Raw genomic sequence first — 21686 nt, 5'->3', positions numbered from 1 at the left:
CATTGAGTGTAACTCATTTAAAGCTTTGCTTGATTTTCATCTGTACTCATTAAAACAAAAGAACAAAGCAAGTTGCAAGCATGGTCAACATCTTGCTTATTTAAAAATAAGTGTAGATTTAGCTAAATTATAGGTGTGTTTTTTATAAACTATTTTTAGTTTATATAGATCTAACTTAAAATCGATTTATTCAAAGGTATCTCTTTGTTGCCTCTTCTATGCTTAGCCATGTATATATAGTTTTCATATTGATTAAATTCATGTTTACATTAAATATTTTTCACTTATTATTCCATATATACCTTCCCATAACTGCCACTAAAAAGAACTCAACAACTTGGATATTTCTCATCATCTAATGGTTTCAGTTTCTTCATCTGTGAAATGAGGCAAATGGGCTACTAAATGATTTCAAAAACTTTTTCCAGTTCTAACATTCTAAGACACAGCATCTACTATCTACAGAGGGATAATGGAAATACAGTATAAATGAGACAAGAGCCTTCTTTGGAGAACAAGTTTACTCCAAAATATGGATGCTGTTTAATGGGCCGTAACTTTCCTGTTGTTCATGAGTCAGCATGAAAAATAGCTCCAGAGAAGGCTAAGTAGGTCAGATTTATCTAAGAAGACAGCTGTGTAATCCTGTATCCCTCTCCAACCCCATGGCACTGCAGATACATGCTTCTAGCTTTTTGAACAACAGTCAAATAGCATTACTCACTTAGTAAAGTCCAAAAGACCACAACTTGAAAAAGCAAGCTGGCCTTAAAGCTTCAGCAGGAGAACAAAGTAGAGTATAATTTACATATGGTCCACAGCAATGTTTCTCTATATTTTTAAAAAGTCATTTCCATTAATGCTATGATATCCTTTAGTGTGGGAAAGACTTCAGTAAAGTTTTGCATCATGACTTATTATTAAACCTGTTAGGCTATCAATGTTCGTTTGCTTTCCTTTTTAAGGAGTATAGTCATAAGAGGACTTGAAATTACATATTGTAAATAAAGATGAACTTTTATTTAAAAACAAACTTTGAAGGTGCAGTTACTACCTAAGTGAGCTGTGCAAGTGTTCTTGTCTTTAGAGGTCCCTTTAACACAGTGGGGGACCTTCAGGGCTCAAGGGATAAATACAAACCTGAAGAGGTGAAAAAGGAGGAAAAAATGAAAGGTCACATTGGGACGGAGCTGGAGGTCCTTGATAAGGAAATGAAGTTCAGGGAATACAGAAAAATAGAAAGAAAAATTTAAAAAGGCAAGGAACAGAGAGAATGCTGGAGGTGGTCAAGTGGGATAATGCAAAGTGACCTTTTTTTCCACGTAGAGGACTTCTATGCTAATTCTTTTCTTCCAGATAGAGGGCTTCTATGCTAATTCTTGAAAGTTAAGTTCTGGCCAAACAATTAAGGTATTTAACCTGGTTTACTGTTATTTCTAAACAGTGTGAAATTCTGTTAAAGGTACTGTACCATGTGCTTAGAAGCGACTGGGATCCATAATTCTCAGGCATCTGTCCTGCTATGCAACCGCTGCTTTCCCATTGTCTAGACTGTAAGGCACCAGAAGCAATTAAATAGAGGATCAATGCTGGCAGACAGGTGTGCACCGGTCACTTGCCCTCTCTCCACTAGATTGCTCCTATTCTCTGAATTTTATAAAAGCGACTACGGAAGCTGCAAATTGATAAAATATTAACTAGGATTGCTAATACCTCCAGGTTTTGCAAACCAATTGCTGAATAAATCCTTGTTTATGACACTGTTAGCAAAGCCGTGACATTGAGGCATCAGATCTCTTTTTGGTATAGGCACCAAGAAGATGAGCTAGAATACACAATTCCAAGAATTACTCTTATTATCCTGTTAATGTTGGAAACAAGCAACCGACCATGTTTCAGAGGAGGGTGACTGATTCGGAATATGATTCCGAAAGGGAGTATTTGCAGGGCCTTTGAAGCGATAGATCCCCTAGGAAGAGGCTTCCCCACCTGTCACCATCTGGACCCTCTCCATGGAGGGTGCCGAGCGCACTACCGCCACGCGGTGCTGAGGTCAGCTTCCCGGGTCTTGGGAGTGCTCTTTTTATTCTAAATTACAGACTTTGCAGCCACCGGATATCCTTGCTGCATAACTGGCAGTAGCCATGTGGCTGCACTCGCGTTTCCTGACAACCACTGCATTATTTCCATTAATATCCTGTCTACTGCCTCACACTGGGCGACTCCTCACTCCCACCACCGCCGCCAGCCCCCCACCCCAGGGCGAGATAACCTGCCCGTGGCCAATGCGTCCAAACAAGGCGGAAACGACCAGAAAGTTCATTAAAACGCAGCTGGTGAATGGGGCCTCCTATTGCCTCCGACAACCTGAAGCCTCAGACAGGGTCTCCACGCCGCAGTTTTGGGAAAGAAGCCGGCTTGGGATGCGGGGCTGGCCCACGGCCCTGTGCTCAGGGCGCCGGGGCGGGGCGCACGCGGCGGCCGCGTTCGCCCGGTCGTCGTTCCCCGCACCCCTCCGCGTCCCATCTCTCCCTATCTGCGGCGCACACGCGCTCAGAGCGAGCGGCGCGCCCCGGGCTGGGGCGGCGGCGGGGGCGGCGGCGGCGCGGGGCGGCGCGGCACGGCGCGGGGCGGGGCGGGGCGGCGCGGGGGCGGGCCCGGGGCGAGGAAGCCCGGGCGCCAGCGAGTGAGCGGCGAGCGCCGCGAGCACCCGAGAGGAGCGCGAGCACCAGTATGGCGGGGCTCCGACGCCCGCAGCCCGGCTGCTACTGCCGCACCGCCGCGGCCGTGAACCTTCTTTTGGGCGTCTTCCAGGTCCTCCTGCCCTGCTGTCGCCCGGGAGGGGCTCAGGGACAAGGTCAGCCTTGCGCCGCTTTGCTTGATTTCCCTCTCCACCCCGCCCCCCCTTCTCTTTCTTTTAAGGAACTGCTGAAATCTATGAGAAGGCGAGGGGAGGAAAGGGAAAGGGGCAGCAGGAGGAAGGAAAGCTGTTGCAATTCTCGGCTGATAACATTTTCTAACCACATCACTCCTTTCCATTCCCCCTTCCCCCCAGACACACAGAAAGACGGGAACTCGTGGGGCTCCGCGCAGACCGCTAGCCGCGCGCGTCCGGGAGTCTTTGTGCGCGGGCCCGGGGCACCCCGGGCGCAGCCCCCGCTTTGTGTGGCGCGCGCTGGTCCCCCTGCCGCGGCCCGGGGCGCCGCGCTCTCCCGCCGAGCGTCCTGCAGCTTTGTTCCCCTGACCCTGCCTGTCCGGTAGCCAGACCCGCCAACGCCCGCCTCCAGATGCTGCGGGATGCGGGGCTGAGATGCCCGATGGGGTGGCTTCATCCTTCCCCCGGCGCGGTAGACCCCGGCGCTGCCGAGGGCGGAGCGCAGACCTCTCCCCTTGCTGTCAGAGGGGCTGCGGGCTTACACCCCAGTCCATTGTGTTTTTATCCTCGTCTTGCTCTTCTGGTGGCTTAGAAGGAAAATGGGACTTTTTTTTTTGGTGAGGCGGTTGGCATTGGGGGACGGCAGTGGAACAGGAAGCCTTTAGTTTCCATGCATTAAAAATGCAGTGCAGTTGTATTTATTTATTTTATTTTTGGTGTTCGTGCAGCGATTGAACCCTTGCCGAACGTGGTGGAGCTGTGGCAGGCAGAAGAAGGGGAACTCCTGCTGCCCACTCAGGTGAGGACGACCGGGTGACGGGCGGGTGGGTGTGTGTGGGAGGAGAGGCTGGAGGCCGCGGGTCCCCAGGCCCCCCGCGGCATCGGCGCTCAGGCCACTTTGCTAGGCAAATAAAACGTCGGGCCGAGCCCGAACACCTGGCAACGGTAGCCTTCCCGGCCTCCTCCCGCTCCATGTGACAGGGCGTGAGTCACGCTGGGCCCCTAGATCGGGAGGTGGGAACCCGAGCCACTTCAGGACGAGGGAAGGGCGTGTTCCCCGGTCCCCGGCGTGTGGTCCTGGGTGGGCGAGGGACGTGTGCACTGTTGTTTCTCAAGAGGAGCTGGTGCTTTGTGAATGGCACTGCAGGCTGGAGGGCTGAGGACCTTTTGTGATATAAAATCACTTATATTGATTTATCAATATTAGTGAGTGATACTTGATATTAGCGTTAAGTAGCTTGCGGATGAAGATGGGACTTTAAAGGATTGTAATCGTGGATTTTTTCCAAATGCCTTTAATCCACGTTAGAATACACCCTCTTCAGAACTTGAATTTCGGGTTTGTTTGTTTGTTTTCTATATGATAGAATGATTGCATGTGGGAAAATAATTACTAGCTTGTTTGGGAATCTGTCGCATCATACAGGCATTTTGCTGCCATAAGACAGTGCTGCCCAGTTTTGCTGTTTATTTTATGACAAAGTTTCATTCACTGCAAATGTATGCCTTTTTCTGCAGCGACTTAAAATGAATTTTGGGGGTAGTTTTTTTGAATTAATAAGGGAATGGTTAGCTTGTGTGTGGTTATTTTTGAGATGTAAATTACTTCCCACATTGGTGGTATCACTTAATTCTCTATTTCTTGTGGCTGTTTAGAAAAGCAGGAAGTCCAGCTATAACCTCACTGGAGAGGCTGTGAATTTTACACTTCAGTTTTCTCTTTCCTACTGAATCATTGAGAGTCCTGGTTCTGAGATTTTTGGCATATTCGCTTTCACCAGGACTAATGAATAACAGCTTCACAGGGAAGAGGTGGTTTTAGAGGGAAGTTTTCCTGGACCTTCTCTGCAGGCCAGCAGGCTGAGTGAGGCCAGTCCTTTGAGAAAAGGCCCCGTCAGATTGGGGAGCAAATAATCTTCCCTCCCTTAAAAGTTGTTCCTAACTGGATTTTTTTCCTGATTATGAATAATACATGTGTGTTGTAGAAGGTTTGGAAAATACAAAAGATACAAAGGAGAAAAGGGAAATCATTCCTAAGCCTGCAAAACCACACTCCACATTTGAAGTACTTATTTTTTAAAAAAAACTTTGTATTTGTGTAGATCAGGGTTGCTCAAGAGCAGCACTCTTGGTGTTTCTGGCTGGATGATTCTTCGCTGTGAGCTGTCCTGTGCATTGTAGGGTGCTTAGCCGCAGCCATGGCCTCTGCCTGCTAGATGCCAATAGGACTCCCTCACCCCCCTCTTGGGGACATTAAAAATTTCCCCAGACATTGTCAGGTGTCCTTGGGGGACTTAACTGCCCTGGTTGTGAACGACTGGTGTATATCTGTATGTATTTGCATTTTTACTCAACTGTAGCCCCCACATCTTACTGGTTAGTGTTGGAAGCCAACCCAGACCAAAAGGAAAGTGCATTATAGACTTGCCTAGTTTCAGTAGTTGAAGATTTAGTCACAGTGCTCAGAGATGGAAATGTCAAGGCCTATGATATGATTTAGTGATTTTATTTACTGCTTCAAAAGTTATTTTATAAAATTCTTGATTTTTGTTTTGGTTTTTACATATAATACAGCTTGTTTTGGTTAAAAAAAAAAAAAGGTTGGAATGGAAAAGCTGCCCTTCTGGAATACTCCCTATGGAGGCACTTATAGCTAGGTTATTTTAATCAAAGCTATAATGAAAGTGAAACTGGCATTCAAAATAATTTTCCAGCTATTTCATCTCTATATATACACCTTTTTTCCCCCCTTTTTCTTTTTTGAGGTGCCAGGGATTGAACCCCAAACCTTGTCTGTGGGAAGCTGGCGCTCAACCAGTGAGCCCCAGCGGCTCCCTCTCTGTACCTTTTGGAAGCAGTTTTACCCTGTACATACCTGGGCAGGGGTGAAGGGATAAATGTATGGCATAACTGCAGAGACTTCTGAGGAAAGTTATTTTTGAGAAATTGTTTTCAAAGTATTTTGAAATGTTTTCAGAAAAAGTTCCCTTGTGTGTCATATAGAATTTGTTGAAAAGAGAGTATATTTATAGGTGCTTTTTGAGTTTTCTTTTTCAGGTAACCAGAGTTTGGGCTTCTTTCCTTGAGGAAGATGGATTTAGAACCTAAGTTGAAATAGGAGCATCAGCAGATTTGGCATTGAATACACAGAAAAGAACACTAATAGATTTACCAACACTAATTGTTTATACAATTATTTGTTTTGGAAATATTTTCTGTTGAATCAGGGCTTTCTTTCCTTTCTTAGTTTTAACTGGGTTCCTTAATGATGAGGAACTTGAATAATACGTCGTTGGTAAAACAAGAGATAACAGTTCATTTGTTATACACTGCTAGATCCTCTGCCCTGGCTGCCTAGGTTTGAATCCTGGCTCCATCCTTTTTAGTTCTGTTAATTTCACAGAACTCAGTTGCTCCTCAGTTTCCTCATCTGCAGAATGGGGGCACTAACAGCGCTACTCTCAGAGGGTTTTGTGAGGATTAAGTGCCTCCAATTTAGTAAGTACTTAGATAATGTTACCTTTTATTTTGGCGGTATCTCAATGGACTTGATCACAGTAGAACATGGAGCAGCTTTCCTGCTTTGGAGGGGCTGAACCGGAGTAGATCGCTTAGTGCTGTTAAGTGTTTTATAATACTATACATAAGTCTTATTAGTTGCATCTTTTTGTTATGTATTCTTTTATATGTTGTAAAATATTTTGGTGTCAGAATATATGAACTGTATTTCTCCATGAAATGATAATGAAATGATACTGAGAAGAATGAATGAAAAATGTGTCAGTGATTTTTTTCCTTAGAGTTACAGAATTTTTCCTCTCCTCTAATACTTCAAATATGTTTCAGAGTGGTGATGGCATAGAAACCACACAAGTGGTTGCATTAGATTATTGTCAAGAAGAAATTGTGTGTGTGTAAGATACTACATTGTGTTCCTTCTTGCTTCATCTTCAAGGTCAAAAGCCTGGGATTCCCGTTTTCTGCAGAGTGATACCTGCTTGACCTGCACTGGGCTCCAGGCCCTCTGGTTTTACCCTTGCCTGCTGCTCTGGTCAGGCCTCTGGGTGGCTCGTTCCAGCCTGGCCCTTGGCGAGCAGCTGAACGTCTGTTCATCTGTTGCCTTGCTGTTGTTCAGGGCCCGTTCTTCCTGGCATGCTATTTGCAGTGGCATCGCCATACCCCCCCTCCGCCCAGTTGAGTTTCTTGTCACATCTTGCCTCTGGATTTTTTCCTTTGTTTTGTGTATGCGAGTTATTTTCCCTAACTGGGTCCCTCTTAAGAAGGTCTGGGTTTCTAAGACTTGGTGGCTCCATTGTGACCTCAACGTTCTCCATACAAGAGGCATTCAGAAGTCAGCTGAGGACGTCTTCCTAGCGGAGGAGAGGCACTTTTCCCAATCTCCCGCCCAGTTCCCTATCACGAGGTTAGTTCTGAAGATGACAGGCAGAGTGCCTTAATGGTCAGATTCCTGTTATTACTTAGTAATCACATTTTCGTGTCAGTTCGTGCAACAAGGAGGGCAATCTAGAATTTGTTTTTTTAGTCCATTCAAACAGTGCGGAGAAGTCTTACTTCTGGTTAGCAAATTTTGGGCACAGACATGTAGCATGCAGGAGCAGCTGCCACCTGCTGTCAACTTGTGTTGATTCTCAGGTCTGGGATGAGGAGGTTCTGGCCTTGTTTATTAATTTACTGAATTCTATGGGCCTGGCCCAGTTGGGCCCCAGGATACAGTGATGAATAAGATAGTTTCTGTCTTTAAAAACCTCATGTCTCCTTTATTTTCTTCTTCTTCAGCCTACGGGTAGATAACGGAAATTGGTAGAAAGTGAAACAGGAAATGGTACACTGAACACTTGGGCTTTCTTTATCATCTCAGGTACTTTATTATGAAATAGTATCTTGCTCCAGTTGGTGAATCATTGACTAGTATTTGGAAATCTTTTTGTCATAGATATTTATTTTTCATGTAATCTACTTTGCTACTATCAACATAAAAAAATAACAGCTGACATGGGTTGAGCACTGCCACCATTGTGTAAGCGTTTAGTGAGTATTAGCTCATGGTAATGTACTAAAATCTATGAAGTATTATGACCTGATTTTACAGGTGAGGATATTGAGGCACAGAGAGGTTAAATAACTTGCCCTAAGCAGTAAGAAAGTGTTGGGTGGTGGGATTTGAACCCAGTAAGTAGCTAGCTCCAGAGCCCGTGCTTTTAGCTACCATGTTATTGTAGCACAATCTGACCAGGAGAGTGGTTTTGTGGTGATAACAGTCCCTGTGTCTGAGGGAAATAATTTCATGTTCTCTTTTGATTTAGAAAAAAAGTTTGCTTCATGAAATTTTCAAAAATAGTCATAGCCTCTGGCACATAGAAGAAAACTAGATTGTACTTAGCTCTATAGAAACTTCCTAAGCTGCTTTTATGGGCCAAGCACTGTTTTAAAGTACTGGAGATATCACGGTGAGCAAAACAGAAAAATCCCTGCCCTTGTGGAGCTTGCAATCTACTGGAGGTATATGGATAATAAACAAACATTTTAATAACTTAAAAGTTATTTTGTCTGTTAGGAGGTGATAAATGCTATGGTGGCAGAAGAGAGGATAATTTTAGAGGTGGGCTTGTGGTGGGAGTTGCAGTTTTACTTGAGTGGTGAAAGTTGGACCCTTTGAGAAGGTCATATTTGAGCCAAGTCTTGAAAGAGGTGAGAAAGTAAGATCAGCAGGTGCAAGGGCCCCGAGGCACTGCCAGGAAGGCCTCGAAGAACTTCAGGATTTGGTTCCCTTTGAGAGCTTAGTTTTATCGGTGAGATAATGCTGGTAATACCCGGAGACAAATTCAAGTGGAGAAATGTAGGAAATGAAGGAGGAACAGTATCAGTTAAGGTTTAGGGGAGGAAGCAGTCCTAAGATTACATCAGCAAACAAGTGTGAGGGGTCTACCCAGCCCAAAGCCTCATGGAGTAGAGTTCCGTGCTTTCCCACTGACGTCATAAATGAGATCCCAGAGCGTAGAGGCAGGGGATGGGGATGAGTATGTCAGGCCTCTGTTGAACGGTGCTGGTCACAGGGTTAAGGAGCTTGGAGTGCAGCTGTCTAGCAGGTACATTGTAAATTCTTGATTGTGGATTAACACGATGACATTGAATGCTGGGTCTGTACCACCTGCCGGGTGATGCACAGGATGGGTCCAAGGCAGGAGAGTCTTACTTAGAACACAGCGGAAAGCCCTGCCTGTTGTGGCAGTCGAGGCATGGGGTGCTAACGGTGAGGGCTGGCCTGGTGGCAGGAGGGATGGAGAAGAAGGCTCAGGCCTGAAGTGTTCCAGATGAGCGGGGCAGGTCTTTATGTTGGAGGTGACAGGAGGAGAGCAATGCCGGATGACGCCAAGGTTTGCCCCAGGGCTAGGAGCTGATGGTGTTGTGGGTGGTGGGTTAAAACAAGCCAGCTGGAGGGACGCTGGAGGTTGGTAAGTCTGATATTGGTCATAATTGTTCGTGGAGAGCCGAGGGTCACAGTGCATATAACCTGGTGGCTTTGAAAGTCAGACTGGAGCTGTGATGAGTTCATTTGACAAGAATCGTGGAGTACCTACACGTGCTGGTTGGGGGGTTTTACCTGTGCTGAAGGAAGCCGGCTGAGTCTTGGCTTTTGTGGAACAATGGGCGTTTATCAAGTATCTGCATGTGCTCATTGGGTGAGAAGTTGGGGCTGGAGATAGGGACTTGGGCCCCCTGGTGACACCCATGATAACCTTCTGAGGTCATTAGTGCGGGGGAGCCTTATGAGGTCCCAGGCTGTGCCCCGGAGGATGAGGCAGTGACAGGTGGGAGGGGCAGGACAGCCAGGCAGTGCTCCGGGGAGCAGGGGCGGGGAGCAGCTGGGGGCAGGAAGGGTCAGTATCCCTGAAACCGGCTGTGGCAAGCTTCAGGAAGGAACAGCCTGGTCTGAGGTGAAAGAGCGTGATCACAAGTGTAGCCTTTCGTTGGATCTGCACTTTTGTTTTTGCTTCAAACACCTCCTCTTTTTACCTTCACAGATTTCGGCATGGTAAGCCTGGGAGATAATTTTGAGAGAGTTTTTAGGTACGGTATTTATGCCATTTATAGAACAATCAACCCTTTTACATTGAGGTGGAGACATAACAGCTATTCACTTAAGAGGTTCTGAGTTAAACAAAAGACATATTCTATATTTGGGGACTTTAGTTGCTGTTAAACATTTAAAAAAGGCTCTTGGAAAGAAGTGGTGCCAGCCCTTATTTTAAGATTATGTTTAGGTTGTGGTTTTAAATGGGGTAGAATATTTACTTACAGTGCCCGTCTAAGGGATCTCTTAGCAATTCGTGACTTATTACTAGTGTCAGTTTTTCACATAATACTTATTGAGTATTATCTGACACGTGCCAGGCGCTATTGGGGCATTCATTACAAGCTCATCACCTCTAAGATTTGAAGAACTGTTTGTTTTGGATATTTTGTGTTCCTTTGAAGCAACCGTTAAATTGTGTTCTTTTCAACAGGATGATTCTGAAGAGGATTTGGAGGAGCAGTCTCAAGAACAAAGGTAAAGAAATAAAAATGGGAACAAATGCCTGCATGCTGCATGACCCTGCCCTGGGGTGCCTCCTGAAGTCTTTTATATATATCTATGTTTGCGTATCTAATGTGTTCAGTAATATGCCCTTCTCTTTGGCGTTTGTGGTAACTATACTCTAATATTCAATATTGCTTTTGTTTTTAAAATGAGGTTATACAGAAAACTGTTAGACCACTCACCCCTCCCCAACTCCATTTGTCCTGTGACACGCTCATATCCTCCCTCTTGTTCATAAATACCTACTGAAGGTCAGGCGCTGTGCTGGATGCTGGGCATAAAGCATTGTAGAAGACCTGCTGTGTGTGGTGAGAGGCTTTACTGTAAGCCAATAAAATAATAGTGCTTGTGATGAGAGTTCCCAAGAATCAGATGCCTGTAGAGGAGAATGAGGTAGACAGGGTTGTCCAGGGAGGTGACGTTCAAGCCGACGTCTGGAGGATGTGTAGTTAGCGGCCAAGCAGCAAGCGAGGATGAGTGTCCTAGGCAGAGGGAAGAGCAAGTGCAGGGGCCCTGAGGCAGGAAGTGCTGGCCGTAATCCAGGAACTTGGAGAAGGCCAGTGTGGCTTGTAAGGTCGTGAGAAGACGTAGGAGAGGTAGAACCTTAGAGGCCATTTCATTTCAAGTGCCCTGTGAGTTGTGAAAGGACTTTAAGCAAGGGATTAGCAAATCAAAAAATGTGAATTGCGTTTTTGAGAGAAAACTTCCCTCAATTGTAATCCAACTGGGTGACGTCTTCTCGTGGAGGTATGAAAACTCTCTAAGTGGTATCTGGGTGTGGGGCTTTCTCTCAGGGAATCGACGTCTAGATCCTCCATATTCATCTAGCCTCTTCCTTTACTACCTCTCTTTTCACAGTCTCACTTCTCCACTTTCCAAAAGGAAGGCAAATCTCTCACACATCCCTCATCCTCCTAGGGATAGGTCGAAACACTGGTATTGGTTCGGAGAGAGTGATTAACTGATTGATGGCAGATTAAGAACTCTGGTCGCTTTCAAATCTTTGCTTTTCGCAAAATTGAAGGGTCACCTAATCAAATTGGCAGCTGATAGATCTACAAGTTATTTTTAATGGTAAATCACTATACGATTTTTTTTTTTTTGTAGAACACTGAGGGAATTTAGAGAATTTAGGGACAGCGCTATAACAAAATACAAAATGCCTTCCATTTATATCTTTTTACTTGAACAGATTTTCTCAGTGATACTAACTCTGTCTCATTCTAACAGTAGGTATTGTTCATTCAGAGATACATCAGCCAGTTTGGGGTGGGGGTGAGTGGCCTTATACCGTGATGGTCACAGGAAATAAAAAAACAAACTCAATTTATATTCTTAATTTGTTACAAAAGGCTTTGAACATAAAGATATATTAGATTGAAATCTGAGAATAGAAATGAGTTCAAGGAGGAAAAGGAACAATGTAGAATATCCAACAATAAAGAAGAGCCTATTCATTTATTTTCAAAAAATGAATGATAGATACCACTGCTGTGGTATTTAGAGTCCATCAAATATATTTAAAAGAGTGGTTGTATTTTCAAAAGTCAATATTTATAGTATGCCAGAAATTACCTTCTTTGCTACCATTTAAATTCATAGTATAAAATTTGAAATGTGGGAAAACGTCACGGTTCAGAATTTGTCAGCATCCTTTTTGGGTCTATGGGAGCAAAAGACAGTGAGGACTCTTGGTGGTTCGGGCTACGGTGGTAGCAGTGAGTATGGAGGGACGTGGAAAGTTTTGAGATGTACTTTTGGGGTGGAACAGATGTATTACTGGTCATATTAGTTTTGGAGTATGAGGGAAAGAGAAAACTCTTAGAGAACTTCTAGAATTTGGCTCGCACATCTGGGGAGATGATGGTGACTGTGACAGTAAGGGATTTAGTGGGAGGGAAATCAAGAACTGTTTGAGGGGCGGCAGACTTGGCCCAGTGGTTAGGGCGTCCGTCTACCACATGGGAGGTCCGCAGTTCAAACCCCGGGCCTCCTTGACCCGTGTGCAGCTGGCCCATGCGCAGTGCTGATGCGCGCAAGGAGTGCCCTGCCACGCAGGGGTGTCCCCCGCGTAGGGGAGCCCCACGCGCAAAGAGTGAGCCTCCGTAAGGAGAGCCACCCAGCCTGCCCAGGAATGGTGCTGCACACACGGAGAGCTGACACAACAAGATGACGCAACAAAAAGAAACACAGATTCCCATGCCGCTGACAACAACAGAAGCGGACAAAGAAGACGCAGCAAATAGACATAGAGAACAGACAACTGGGGTGGTGGGGTGGGGGGAGAGAAATAAATAAATAAATCTTTAAAAAAAAAAAAAAAGAACTGGTTGTTTCCTAGGAATCTCAGACTTGAAATGACACATCCAAGTGGAGATGGCAAGTAAGAAGTTTGAGGGTGTGAGTGGAGCTTGGAAAGACCTTGGCTGCAGATCCAGGTGTGGGCGTCCTCAGCCCACAGAGAGCCTTGCTGCCTGGGCCTTCCGATTTGTTCTCTTCTTTGGTAGATACATATGCATCTCTCCACTTATTAAGTTGACCTAGTTGTGTCTCACCAGTTTTCTATCAAATATAGAGGTATTACTAGCATTTTGTCTTTCCTGGTCATTTGACACAGGTTTTCAGAATGGAAGGCCTGGAGGTAAGAACTGTGAACAGTGACTTTCACAGTTTTTGATAGCAGCTCAGCAAAGTAAGAAATAACTTGTACATCACAGCTCTGTACTTACACACAGGTATATATTTATGGATATATGAATATGTGCATCTATATATATTTATAAAAAGAGAACTAAAGCTTCACAAAGTAGTATTTACCCTTATTACCTGTGATGTACTGTTTCTTATTACATTTCCTTTCCTTAAAAACTACTTGCTACTACCAGTGTTGATTTTAAAACTCCTTAATGGATCAAAGGTCACAGCTTGATCAACTCTGATGTGTATGCTCTTTTCTTCCTGATAACAGATATTCCAGTATTTTGCTGTTTCCCTGCTACTTTTCTTTTAACTCGACTTCCAAGTTTCTTTGGCTTTTTTTTTTTTTTTTTTTTGAGATCTGTTCCTTGTGGGCTGCTGCTATTAGAAAATCTTCATTGTTTCTGAAAATGTAGGTTCTGGAGTTCTGTAAAGAAACTGTCTCTGTAAGTGTAATGCTCTATGATTGGTAAATTAGTCAACTCAAGTATTTTCTTCTCCTGCACCATTGAGAATTTTTTTAAAATTAAATTTTCATTTTCCTGAAACTCCATATAATGCTTTTCTTCCTTTTGAATAAACTTTTAATTTTAGAATAGTTTTAGATTTACAGAAAAGTTGCGAAGATAGTACAGAGATTCCCATATAGCCAACATCAAGTTTCCCCTAGTGTTAATATCTTACATTACTGTCGCACATTTGTCACAACTAAGAAACCTACATTGGCACATCACTGTGAACTGAGCTTCATGCTTTTTTCAGATTTTACTGGTTTTTTCCAAATGTCCTATTTCTGTCTCAGGATTCCATCCAGGATACCACTTTACATTGAATTGTCTTGTCTCCCTAGGTTCCTCTTGACCAATAGTTTCTCAGCCTTTCCTTGTTTTTGATGACCTTGACAGTCAAGAGGAGTACTGGCCAGGCATTTTGTAAAATCTCTCTCAATGTGGCTTTGCCTGACGTTTTTCTCATGCTTAAGTTGGGTTGTGAGTCTTTGGGAAGGAAGACCACAGAGCTGAAGTGCCATTTTCATCTCATCATATCACAACTATCTCCTGCCATGTTACTTGTCACTTTTTTTCTCATTTTTGAATTAGAGAAGTGAGCTTACAAAGCAATCATGCGTAATGTGCAGAATTCCCATACCTCACCCCTCCGAACACCTTACACTGTTGTGGAACATTTGTTACAGATTGTGAAAGAATGTCATCAGCCTGTTACCACTAACTGTGGTCCACAGCTGTACGCTTGGTATATTTTTTCCATACACTCCCTGTTATTAACACTGTGCATTATTATTGTACATTTGTTTTGAGAACATGCTCCCATTTGTACTGTTAACCACAGGCTGTCTTCCACCACATGGTTCACTATGGTATACAGTCCTCTCTGCCTTGTACATTCTATCCAAAGTGTGCACTCACTGGCTCTCACTTTCATCACACAGTTGTGCAGTCATTGCCCCAGTAAACTTTTGAACGTTTGCCTTAGTCCAAAAGAAAAAATCCCATACTCCCCATTATTTACCCTTAGCGTTGATATAGTACCTTCTTTGACATTGATGGCAAGAATATTACAATTTTGCTGTTAACTATAGTCTATAAGTTACATTAATTGTATTTTTTCCATACCTCACTGTATTCTTACCACCTGGTAACAGTGACTCATCACTTTCGATGGTTGTTCTTGATCTGGCTGAGTAATGATCATCAGGGTTCTTTCCTGTAAAGTTACTCTTTTTTTCCTCCTTCATTCTTTGCCATACTCTTTGGGGGCAAGTCCTTTGGTGTAGCCTGCACTCAAGGCTCTACTGCCTTGAGGGTGGAGTATCTGCATAAATTATTTGGAATTTATTTGCTCTCATTTATTCAATCATTAATTTATATCAGTATGAACTCATAGTTATTATATACTTGTTGTTATCATCCAGTATCCTAGGTTTACCCTGCTATTTTAATGTCATCTAGTCTTTTTTTTTTTTTTTTTTTTTACAGGTATTGAAAAATTTTTTTTAGAGAATCTTTAGATTACCTAAATGTTACATAAAAAACATAGGGGATTCCCATATACCCTATTCTGTCTCCCTCCCACACTTTCCCACATTGACAGCACCTTTCATGAGTGTAGTACATTTGTTACAATTGATGAACACATACTGAGCCACTGCTCCTAACCATGGCCTGTAGTTTACATTATAGTTTCACATTTTGCGCTGAACAATTTTATAAGTTTTGACAAAACGTGTAATTGCCTGTATCAGTCATTACACTGTCATGTAGGACAATTCCAAGGTCCCTAAAATGCCCCCATGCTACACCTAATCTTTTCTCTCCCTCCCCTCAGAACCTCTGGTGGCCACTGTCTTTATATTAATGATACAAGTTCTGCCATTGCTAGAATAATCATAAGTCCACTTTAGTTCGCAGTTTCATTCCCCCCTTATGTTTGTTTATTCCTCAATCTTGAGCATTTGGGGATGGTGATGCCCACTGTGCTCATTGAGAGGGGGCTTAGATTCCATGGGGCAGGTAGATGGAACTGTCTTGCTTGCTATTGTAGATACTCTGTTCTTTTTTTGGGGGGTGGATGTTGTCCATCATCAGCCTTAAGTTAGTTGTCCTGGGTGAGTCCAGTGAACTGGAAAGTAGGTGTTGGCTGCAACTCTGCTGAGATCCAGGGCTCAACCGGCATATGAACAGACCAAAGATTTAAGTCTCTGAGAATGTCATATATTCTTAATCTTATTTATGAAGTCAATAGTATCTCTCTACATTTTTTCCAGCTTTTTGTGGTTTTGATTTCATTTACTATCCCATAATGCCAGTTCTTACTGATAGTAAGCTGGACTTGAGGTCAGTAGAGCCAACACTTTAAGTGTTGAGAATGAGTGTATCTTCTCTGAAAAAACCAATATAAAAGTAGTTACTAACTTGGGATTTGAGAAATAAGCTTGACTACAGAAACAGTCTCACTATGCCTCAGGAAAAGTATAAGTGTTAACTGACCTCAATCACTGGACAGAATGTAGATCCTGAAGAGAGCTCTGTGTTTTACCTCAAGGCTGCCCAGGGTGGGTCCAGAACCAGATCTCCATTAACTCCACAATGGCGGGTTCTAGAGCAGCTTGCCTATTATCTCAGATACAGTTGGGGAAAGCTTTCAGGGTAATTGGCCTCATTGAAGTTTTTGTTTGTATTATCTTGACTTCATCTTCTGTGGATACTATGTAATTGCACTTGGTTGAAAGCCAGAAAAGCAATATTTGGAAAACTTTCTTCCCTCTTTCCTCTCCCTCCCCACATTTCTCCTGGGTGTTCTCGAATATCAGCAGTAGACTATTCCTTTGCTTATTAAGAAAGGTTGCTGTTGGGGCTTCAGTGATGAGAGCAAATGGGAGCTGACTTCAGCTCTTACTCAAATTCAATACCCTCTGGGAAGCTTGTCTGGCTTTCTGTGTATATAACTCAAATAACCTCCCCCTCCCCTCAGTGTATTTGGTAAAATAAGAAAAGTTGAATGGTAAAGTGTGAATAGTATATTATTTTATCTTTTTAAAATGGGTATAAAAATCGTAAATACTGACTAGCTAGGGATGGTGTCTATGAAAACTTTTTTTTTTAATGTACTTTTATCTGGTTATCTAATGATCGTCAGGGTTCTTTACAGCAACAAAAATGTATTCTCCTGAAAGATTTTATGACAGGTCCTAAGAGTCAGAACCTGAAGAAAATCTTCTTACCCTTTGAATAACAACATACTGAAAGATATAATTGCAGACAGTAAATGACTTAATCTTTAGGGAAACTTCCTTTTGGCAGTACAGGGTATCCTGGAGCCCCCATGGGGAATCGAACTTTTCACTTCTCTTTGTTCTTCAGAAACAGAGCTCTGTGTTTTCAACAAAACCACAAAGGTCCTTAGCTGTTGATAGGATCTTATACTCTTGAACCTGAACATGGCACTCCCCAGGGGTCCACCTTGGACCCTCTTCTCTTCCCATTCTGCCATCTCCCTAGGTAATCTAAATCTCACCTGGTTTGTTGGTTTTTTTAAATCTACATAAGGAAGTTGGGCATGGATTGTACCTTCTCCCCAGGGGTCTTGCCTCATTCCAGGTGGGTCGATTGCCTACAGAGATCTCAGGTGTCCCACAGCTAGCGTGTCCTGACCGAGCTCCCAGCTCCCTGCCTGTCCCTCTCCACCAGGCCCCTCTTGGTGAATGGCAGCCTCACGCATTCATTTGTAGAAACCAGAAATCAGGATGCCTCCCTTGGCTCTTTTCATACCCTCACCTTCCCAGGATGTGGCTGGATCTTCTTCCAGAGGTCCCATGCCTCCACTTTGTAGCTACCCTAGCCTGTTCTCCCCAGTCCCACCAGTTCCTTTAAATGCAGCCTTTGTGGACTACATTACCTAAGTGCAGACTCAGCTTGTCCTTTTGTGGTGTAGGCCCCGCTCCCTCTTCAGCCTCCCACTCGCACTGCTTCTCGCTCTCACACCTGTTTGCTGAAGCACTCTTCTCTTCCCTGAACCCCCCTTCACCTGGCTCACTCACTTGGTCTGACTTCACATAGCACCCTGGGCACTTACTCTTCTTCAGAAATTGCCTTTTTCAGAACACCCAAGTTCCTGTCTGTGTCTCCTTCATCTCTCCCTTTTTTTTTAAGCAATCAATTTTATTGATACATATTTATAAAGCGTAAATCCATCCACAGTGTACGATCAGTGGTATTTGGTATAATCACATACTTGTGCATTCATCACTTCAGTCATTATTAGAGCATTTTCGTTATTCTAGTAATAATAATAATAAAAACAAACAGACCAAAAAAACTCATCCCTTGTTTCTTTACGCTTCCCCTGCCGTACTTAGCTGCTATTCTGTTTTTATCTCTATAATTTATTTGTATTTATGCTTTGTAAAAACAGTCTTATATATGCAGTATTACCCATATTTGTATTTCACATGAGGTTTCACTGTGTTATTCAGTCCCATGTTACATTCTTCAGCTTTCCTTCTAGTAATATAAATGTCCTAGGCTTTCCCTTTCAGCCACTGTCACACCCATATTCTCATTCATCTTAGATTCCCCAGGAATACATAGGTAAAGGGCTGCTAAACGAAGGAATGAATACAAGTTCATATTTTAGAATTTTTCATTTTTTAAAGCAAAATTCACATTTTATTTAGATTAAAATTGTGCAACATTTTGTTCACCAAAAATAACAGTTTTTCCTGTTATTCCTAGATAAACCACAAAACACTTATTTTTGTAGGCTTTCCAGGTTTTGCTTATAAATCAAGATGAGGCAGTAGATACAGCCATGGAAATAGAAAAAAAAGACAAATCACTTGTCCCCATCCATGGCCTCTGATGCTATCTTGACCATGAAACAGAAGTGATCAACACATACCTGCTAAAAAGCTTAGGAAGCTGTAGGCTGTGGAAAAAGGGATTCGAACTTTAACTGCAACTTGTTCCTTTGAAGGTTCGTTTGATAAAGACAAAATCTACACTGAAATCCTTGCTTGGCAAGCTCTGTTTCTCTCACTCTCTGGTAATTCCCTTAATTATCCAATATAAATTTTTAACAACATACTTAAAACTGCTACTAGTTCAAGGTCATTTGTGAGCATGGATCACTTGTTCCACAACACATGTTCTTTCATATTCATATTTGCCATTGAAACCACACTGTTGGTATTAGACGTTGTGGTTTTTAAGTCGGTTGTTTTATTTGATGTGTCTTTAAAGAGAATGAGTCATTAGCTTTCTCCATGTGTGCCTGAGGTACCATCTACTGGGTTTGGGGACCCTGTGGACCCTGAGAGGTTTGCAATGTGAATATGCTCTTAGTCTTTGTGGCTGTAACAATGTAAAGTGAATTTTCTTCGGCTGTAATAGATCTCATAATTTAGATGCTTTCCTTAACACAATACAGGTGTTTAAACAAGGTTCTTGCTTTATATTAAAATTGTTTTCAAGCCACAAAGCCCTTTATAGGCTTTTTAGGTTGTGAAATCTTTTACAAAGTTCTCAGCGCTTATGTATATATTAATTTAGTTCTTAACTGAAATCAAGTAGAAAAATAGTACTTAGTACAATAAGATCGGAATCCAAATTTTTGTTTTCATTGACATTTTTACTTCTCCTAAATATATCTTTTTACACAATCTGGAGAGAGAGGGTCTGTACTAATTTTTGTCTTGACGAACATCTTTGAACCTTTAACTATTCAAGGTACATTTTGAAGGATTAACTTAGAATAAAAATAGGCAAAACACTTCATTAGTGTCAACATTCCTGAAACAAAAAAGTGGAATTGAATTCTGTAGAGGCTGGACATTGTAGGTCAAGGTGGCAAATCCAGCACCAGAACCTTGGCATTTGTTATTCTAGACTAGCAGTCTAGGGGTAGTGCTTTAACCCACCACTTAGTCTGGCTCTGCTGGCTTCCTTTCTTAGGCCACTCAGGGGCTTGACTGGTTCTGTGTTGCTACATGGCACAATGTTTAATGGTAAAATAACTCTATGGAATCCTTTTGGTCAGATGTGCATTCTGAGGAACAAGCCAGGGGGATTCAACAACCCAGAAGACTTGCCCATATAGTTAAAAAGTACAAAAAAGACTAGTAAGAAGTTGATATCAGGCAAGAGTGAAGGTACGTCTGTAAGCAGGACATGGACTTGGGGCCCAGTGAGGCCTAACTGATGTCTTATTAGATATAAAAAACTCTTAGTCACAGATGAGCTGACATCACAGATGAGCTAGCATTTTGCTTGTTTTAGGGTTCTTTCAAGCTTTGGTTTCTTCGTGGGTTGTCATGATGGGTTGATGAGGAAAAGTATTTTCTCAGTATTGATTAGTTATGTAAAACTGATCTAGATGCATTGTGACACCAAGTTTCCAATGGTTTAAGAAGGTGGCAGGGCTTAGGTGTTAAAGGTTCAAAGGAGAAATATAATTTCCCAAGGTAGTATTCTCTGTCTAGGAATACTAATATTAAGATAATGGGATCTCCTGGGGCTTGTTACTTAGTTTTAAATGAATTGTCAGCATATTATTAGTAGGTGTTAGAGTGTTCCACAAATTAAATAGGACTCTAGAGTAATAGTGATTTCCCCTCAATAAATGTAATGAAAAAACGTTGTCACTTTATAGATAATTACCATGGTAGTCTAGACAGTATTTCAGTGGTGCTCAATCAGTATGTTCTTGGAACCATTGTTTTAGAATTCCTTTGTAACCAATTTATAAATGAAACAAGGAAAAGTCTTGTTTGTTTATTGTAGTCTTTAACGTTTTCCCCCATAGTGGGGATGTAGTTTGAAGCTGTCTGCTGTAAACATGAAAATTCTTCAAATTAAAAAAAAAAAATCAAAATATATTGAAGATTTTCATTCATTTAAAAATCACTCACTGTTGTTTTTTTTTCCCTCTCAAGAAAATCTTCCAGTAAAATTTTTGCTCCAGGAAGATGACCTCCTTTATCTCATGGTATTGTTTTCTCTAAAATACACATATACATATTCCAGTTTGAGAAACATGGGTTTCGTGTGCCATGCCTGCTTTTTTCCCTTCCTCCCAGTTCTTTTTGTTTATAACCCCAGTTTATACAAATACAAGTATGTCATTCAGAAAACATGACTGAATGACATCTGGCTTTTGAGCTAAAATTAAATTTCTTTAGGAAAGACACTTTTCCACTTCTGAAATGGTCAAAGGAACCCAGTGATAGATTTGAAAGGAGTGCCAGAGAATAGCTCCAGTAAAAGCAGAGTCACTGTGTGTGGCCTTCCAAGATGACCATTGTGAAAATATACATAGTAAATAGTTTGTCATGCTGATGTCATGCCTGGTACAACATTGTCTTTTAGGGTTGTACTGCTTGTGGATATTGGTTCATTTAGCTGCCACTTAATGATTAACAGTAGGTGAAGTTCAGTTTGAATAACAATGCAAACAATGTTCCAGTTAATAGTTTTGGAAGATTTCATAGTGAAATAATTCCTCTGGGATCATGATTAATCTTTATCTAACAGCAGGCTATGTTAATCCAGTTAATCCATTAAAAATTGGATTTAAGTAATTACCCTTTTATTGGCCCTTATGGTTTACAAAATTCTTTCACATGAGTTACCCTTAAATAACCAGGTAGATATGTGGTAGTATTCTGGTTTTAGAATTGAAGAAAAGTTCAGAAAGGTAAAAAAACAATCTGTTCAAGATTTAGAGCTCTGAAATGACAGAACTGGCACATAATCCTAGGTATCCTCTTTAGATAACACCTGACTACCTTGTCATATATACCTTTCCCTTAAGCTGGAAAACGATTTTTTTCCTCCAATTATATATACTGTAGTCTCCTCTCTATAGAAAGAGACTAAGTCTAAGATTGATTTGGGGAAACAGTTGGATTCTTTGGTCGTAAACCCCGAAAGAAAAAGTGAACATGGCTCATAGAAGAAAAGGAATTAATATTCTAGACTTTCAAGAGTCAGGTCTACA

The 21686-nt window shown here is 42.3% G+C and overlaps 1 protein-coding gene across 2 annotated transcripts in view; it reads left to right on the top strand.

Annotated features, from left to right (window-relative positions):
* Positions 1-2644: 2644 nt before the first annotated feature.
* The window catches only part of TMEM131L (transmembrane 131 like), a 163258-nt gene continuing 144216 nt past the window's right edge, over positions 2645-21686 (top strand). Inside the window, exons 1-3 of one of the 2 annotated variants that reach the window (XM_004471448.4) lie at positions 2645-2857; positions 3604-3674; positions 10402-10445. In XM_004471448.4, coding sequence (XP_004471505.2) covers positions 2734-2857; positions 3604-3674; positions 10402-10445 — 239 coding nt within the window. In that variant the 5' untranslated portion in view covers positions 2645-2733. The remainder of the gene's footprint in view (positions 2858-3603; positions 3675-10401; positions 10446-21686) is intronic. The other variant, XM_058280406.2, reaches the window with a different exon arrangement.

The sequence above is a fragment of the Dasypus novemcinctus genome, chromosome 1, assembly GCF_030445035.2.
Source record: "Dasypus novemcinctus isolate mDasNov1 chromosome 1, mDasNov1.1.hap2, whole genome shotgun sequence".
NCBI lineage: Eukaryota > Metazoa > Chordata > Mammalia > Cingulata > Dasypodidae > Dasypus > Dasypus novemcinctus.
This window is presented reverse-complemented; position numbering and strand designations above follow the sequence as displayed.